Raw genomic sequence first — 5,128 nt, 5'->3', positions numbered from 1 at the left:
AACTTTTTAATATACTTCAATTATTGTGGTTTAGACTAAGCAGTAATGAGTAAACAAGCATTACAGTGCAAGTTTTTAATCACTGAAGGGGGCAGATACGATCCTAGTTAGGTCACTGTATGAATATATGTGAACAGTTTTGATTTGTTAATGTGTTTAATTGTCAGAGTTTTTACTGTTAAAGTATGTTCCACATGGCACAAAACAGATACAGACAAATATTATTACAGTGACTTTATAGCTGTGAAGGGAAAAATTAATGTGAGCGTTACAACTGTCTGTGTTCCAGGTAATTAAAGTCTCTGATAAAGATTAGGAAGCGCCATTAAGAGAGAAAAAACAACAAGGTCAAAAACCAAGATAACATAAAGCACTGTAGACTGAGGGAAGCTCATAACTCATCTCTTATAAAAGTAATGATCTGTGAATACTTTATGCAAATTTCATGGAAAACCAAAAAAAACACTTATATTTCAATTCCAGTTTGTAACAATATATAAATACACATTACACATTATACAGCACTTCATCTAGTGATAAACAAAACTGAAACCAAACAGTGATTATTCATTATGTAAATGTTTCTATATATGCAAATTTAAACCTTATCAGAAATTACCAGCTTTAGGAATGATAGATCTGTGGTGCTGTATTTCTTCAGACACAGTGAAATAAGCAGTGGCAGTTTGAATCTACACTGTCTTTAAGCAGTGTGGGTGTAGGTGAACAGTTGCTCAGCTCTGAGGCGTGGTCAGTTACTGTATAAATGAAAGAATGTCTGGTGTTTCAGTAATCTTTACAACAAGAACACCTAAAAAAGACCCTGTCATGCAGAGCTCAGTTTTCTTCGTCATCTGGATGGTCTTCTTCAGCTCAGGTCTGGGAGAACCCACAGATCTTCTAGATTACACAGGAACAGATCAAGATCTACAGCTCGAGGCTCTCAAAGCCACTCTGCTGGAGAACCTAGGGATGGACGGTCCACCAAAGACCAAAGAAAAGACCTCTTACCGTGACCTGTTTAGACTGTACCATCAGTACAGGAACCTGAGGAGGAACATGCAGCCTCTCCAGAGCAGCTCCAGGTTCTTCTTGCCTGCTACAGGTAAATTATCGCATTTTATTTAAAAAAAAATGCCTTCAGTGAGTAAAAAAGTGGACTGTAATGTTTGTTTACTTATCATTGTATCTCAAGTTGGTACTGTAAGGCTAATAGGCTCATACTGAACAGTTCACATTTTACCCAAAACATTGTTTCTAACTGACTAACAGGTTTTGGAAAGGAAAATGCCATCTCAGATCATTACAGAGAAAAAATGACCAAATTATTGGCTTCCAGAAAAACAAAACCTAGAAGCACTTCACATCTAGAACATTTAAATTTAGTTCAGTACCAGTGTTTCAGAGTAGTGTAATACCTTCATTGTTTATTAGCTGATTAGATAGTTTAAAAAAGTACTCAAAGCTAATTTACAGAAACTCTACGCCGACTAAGATCGATTCTTATTTATCGCATAGTCACTCAAAAACAGTGTTTAAGTTGGACTCTTTGAAGGTGCTTTTAAAATTAGCCCGTTCCTAATCTGTTGACTAAAAATAAAAAGTCTATGGAATTTGGAATTTGTAAAACTTTTTAACCCACGAAGACTATATATATATATATATATATATATATACACAATATACATTATACATTTATACATTGACTTGGAAAAAAGTCTGGTTCCATTGACTTACATTAAAAGTAAAGTATGTTTTTCCATCTCCTGTAAAGATATGAGGTTTTGTGTGCTTTTAGAAGTGTACAGCACATTGAATTGCCACTGATTATGCATACTATATAAATTTGCCTTGCTTTTAATTTTATTACTGTACAGTACTACTGTATTACAATATGAAAGCTAACAAAAAAAGGAAGAAAGTTGATAATTTCTGCAAAAAGACAGGTGACATTTATTAAAACTACATACAACTGAAAAATATAACAAATACAAATCAATGTGTTTAAAAATATTTTTATTAATTCATCTTTTTGCCAAACATATATTTGATAAATACATTTGGAATATATTTTTCTTCATGTGGGTCTGCCTGTGACCCTCACATAAAACCAAATGCAGTAAAAGCTACATCCGAACCTGAAGTCTTCCATTGTTGCTGCTGTTGCTTTTGTTTACCATCAGTGCCAAATTATTGTGTGCAATCATGAGAAGAGAACCCTGCCTACTTTCATGGCAAATGACGCTGGGGTTACTTTCAAAACAATTCTGACATTTACTTCATTTAGTATCAGTTGGCCATGCGATTACACAATGCTTTCCCAGTATGTACCACACAAAGTGAATGATCAGTTCACGATCAGTTCATGGCTGCGGACTCTTTATACATGCCTCATACTGACCACCACCTGTGCTACTGCCTTTGTGATTACGGATATAGATAAGTTACAGATGAGATAAGATGATGAAGATAACATTTAGCATTTTGATATGAAACATAAGAGTATCATGTTATATGAAGAGCCTTTTAATGAGAGTTTAAAAAGATCTGCACAAATTGAGTAAATGCCCTCAGACCCCAGACGGTTAGAGTCTGAGAGGGGCTGTAAACAGTTTTGGATCCACTCAGCGGTTCTCAAGCTTTTTCAGTCTAAGGCCCGATTTGTGGACAGTAAGGGTGTCTGCATTGTTGTTAAACATCTGGGCCCAGTTTCCCAAAAGCGCCTTAGGGTTAAAATCAAGGTAACTGGTAAAGTGAGAGTTTCAAAGTTTCAGAATCATCTTTACGCTAAGATGCTTACAGAACACTCAGCCCTAATGAAGATCAGGTGTGCTGGAGCTGCTAGACGGTGCAGAGCTCGCTTCTCCATGAGTAGAACCACTATTCTACAGCATCACAGAAAAGAGCCTTTTTAAGAGCGTAGGCATATCAGCACCACATTTTATTCTGAAAAGTTCTGTGCATCATAGTTCTATCATGTTTTCAAATGAAGCTTAAAATTATTTTTGGATAATTTAAATATAATTACAATTTTCTTTAATAAAAAAAATCAACAGTAACAAAGTTTTTGCCAGAAGTAGATAAACTGAAAGATTTATTATTAAAGTGGAAATAATGTACACATTTTGGTTGTTTCTTTGAAAAGCATCGGCTGGGGACAGTTGGAAAATTAAGAGGGATTTTTAAAATAATAATAATAATAATAATAATAATAACAACAACAACAATGTCTAGAGTAGTTTTGGTCATAGTGAAATCTGTATTGTGATGTTTCAGAAAGAATAAACATTGTTTTTTATTATTTTTCTTCACAGTTCAGCCACTGAGCAGTCAGCAGGGTCAGAGTGGGTCAGAACCGGTCCAGTGGTTCAGGGCCGTGTTCCACAGAGACACTCGCGTTACAGAGGAGTTCACTTTGGGATGCGCACAACTGAAACTACAGACACGACCTGCAGGCGACAGCTTCAGCCATCCAGCACTTAATCCAAACATTCTGATCAGAATTCACAGGAACTCCAGTTCCCTCACGGAGACGATCTTCCATATGGAGCTTTTCAACGCAGAAGGACACAGTGTGACTGTGGAAGTGACCGCTGCAGTGGAGAGATGGTTCACTCAGACCAATGACACGGTGTTAGTTGTTGATGTAGGTCTTCTTACAGGAACACCAGAGGCCACACCTGAACTCAGTTTGGAGTTGGAGCAGCTGGTCAGCAGTGTGAGAGAAGCTCGGTCAGCCAACGAGGACGACGGTCACTGCAGTCGGAAATCGCGCAGCGTGTCCTTTGAGGAGATTGGCTGGTCAGACTGGATCATCGCTCCTTCTGGATACACCATGTTCTTCTGCGACGGTTCCTGCCCACACAACTACAAACCGGCCAGCATGCACACGCAGGTGAAGTCTCGGCTGCATCGCTTGACTAAAGGAGCGACTCCTCGGCCTTGCTGCGTGCCGGCCGCCTACGAGCCCATGATTTTGATGCACTACGACAGTCGAGGAAAGCTGAAGCTCACATCCTTCAATGATCTGATAGTTAGCAAATGCTACTGCGCTTAAATTATTATGAAGAAAACAGAACTGCACTGAAATTCCACATCAATGTAATGTCTTATATGAACACAGTCAGTGCGTAGCACTGTCGCCTCACAGCAAGAAAGGCCTGAGTTCAATTCCCTGGCTGGGCTACCAGGGTCCTTTCTGTGTGGAGTATGGAGCATGTTCTCCCTGTGCCTGTGTGGGTTTCTTCTGGGTGCTCCACAGTCCAAAGACATGCAGTCAGGCCAACTGGACACGCTAAATTGGCCCTAGGTGTGTGTGTGATTGTGTGGTCTGTCCCTGCGATTGACTGGCAGCCTGTCTAGGGTGTTGCTTGCCATCCGCCCAGTGAGCACTGGGATATTCTCCAGCACGACCCACGACCCAGAAGGATAAGCAGCTTAGAAGATGAATAAAATGATTGAATTACAGCCTGGAAGACAAAGTTGTGTCGACACATTTTATTTAAATGTAAATGTTGGGTGGGTAAATTCAACACAGCACTTTTCGGCTGAATGAGAATTATTATATAAGGAATATTACAACGCTCAGGAATGATGCAAACAATGTTGAACTGATTTGGTTACATTCCTGACATTCCTCTACAGGGTTAAGCAGGTAAAAATAGCCTGGAGCAGAAACAGAACTGAGGGCTCAGTATTGGAAACAGAATAAACCTTATATTCACAGTATTTATTGTAACTTATTTGTGACAGTTTGTGTTTTTGTTTATCTCATGTTACAAGCCAGTAAACAATTTTTTTCAGAATATATGATGGGTCTGAATGGAATGTTTGTTTATAAATCTGTATCACCAAGCATTTCAATAAAAGTAATTTATTTATATGTTTATGTGTCATATTATCTCTTTTCCTGGAAAACACTGTGAGAGTGACGTTTACTGAAGCACACTTATGCTGTTGTGCAGAAAGGCAACCTTACATAACTGCATTCAAAGGATCATATTTTATGACAGCATCTAAAGGTTAAGAAGTGCCATAAAACAATGACGGATATGACAGACTTTCACCCTTGAACATAATTATTTGCACCTTAACATGGCCTTGAACGTATAAACGCAGGTGATAATTA

At 38.4% G+C, this 5,128-nt stretch overlaps 1 protein-coding gene across 1 annotated transcript; it reads left to right on the top strand.

Annotated features, from left to right (window-relative positions):
* Positions 1-672: 672 nt before the first annotated feature.
* Positions 673-4,897, top strand: LOC118797461 (bone morphogenetic protein 8B). Its single transcript, XM_036556830.1, has 2 exons — positions 673-1,105; positions 3,315-4,897. The coding sequence occupies exons 1-2, from the start codon at positions 775-777 to the stop codon at positions 4,055-4,057; spliced, it is 1,074 nt and encodes a 357-aa protein (XP_036412723.1). The 5' UTR covers positions 673-774; the 3' UTR covers positions 4,058-4,897.
* Positions 4,898-5,128: the final 231 nt, after the last annotated feature.

The sequence above is a fragment of the Colossoma macropomum genome, unplaced genomic scaffold (genome assembly GCF_904425465.1).
Source record: "Colossoma macropomum unplaced genomic scaffold, Colossoma_macropomum, whole genome shotgun sequence".
Lineage (NCBI taxonomy): Eukaryota > Metazoa > Chordata > Actinopteri > Characiformes > Serrasalmidae > Colossoma > Colossoma macropomum.
The sequence above is the reverse complement of the archived record's forward strand: the minus strand, read 5'-3'. Positions and strand labels throughout refer to the sequence as shown.

What these genes read in the sequence shown, in the direction of transcription:
- LOC118797461 (XM_036556830.1), top strand. Translation starts at nt 775, where the DNA reads ATGTCTGGTGTTTCAGTAATCTTTACAACAAGAACACCTAAAAAAGAC. An exon ending in GTTCTTCTTGCCTGCTACAG is followed by an intron (nt 1,106 to 3,314) that starts GTAAATTATCGC and finishes TTTTCTTCACAG; the next exon opens with TTCAGCCACTGAGCAGTCAG.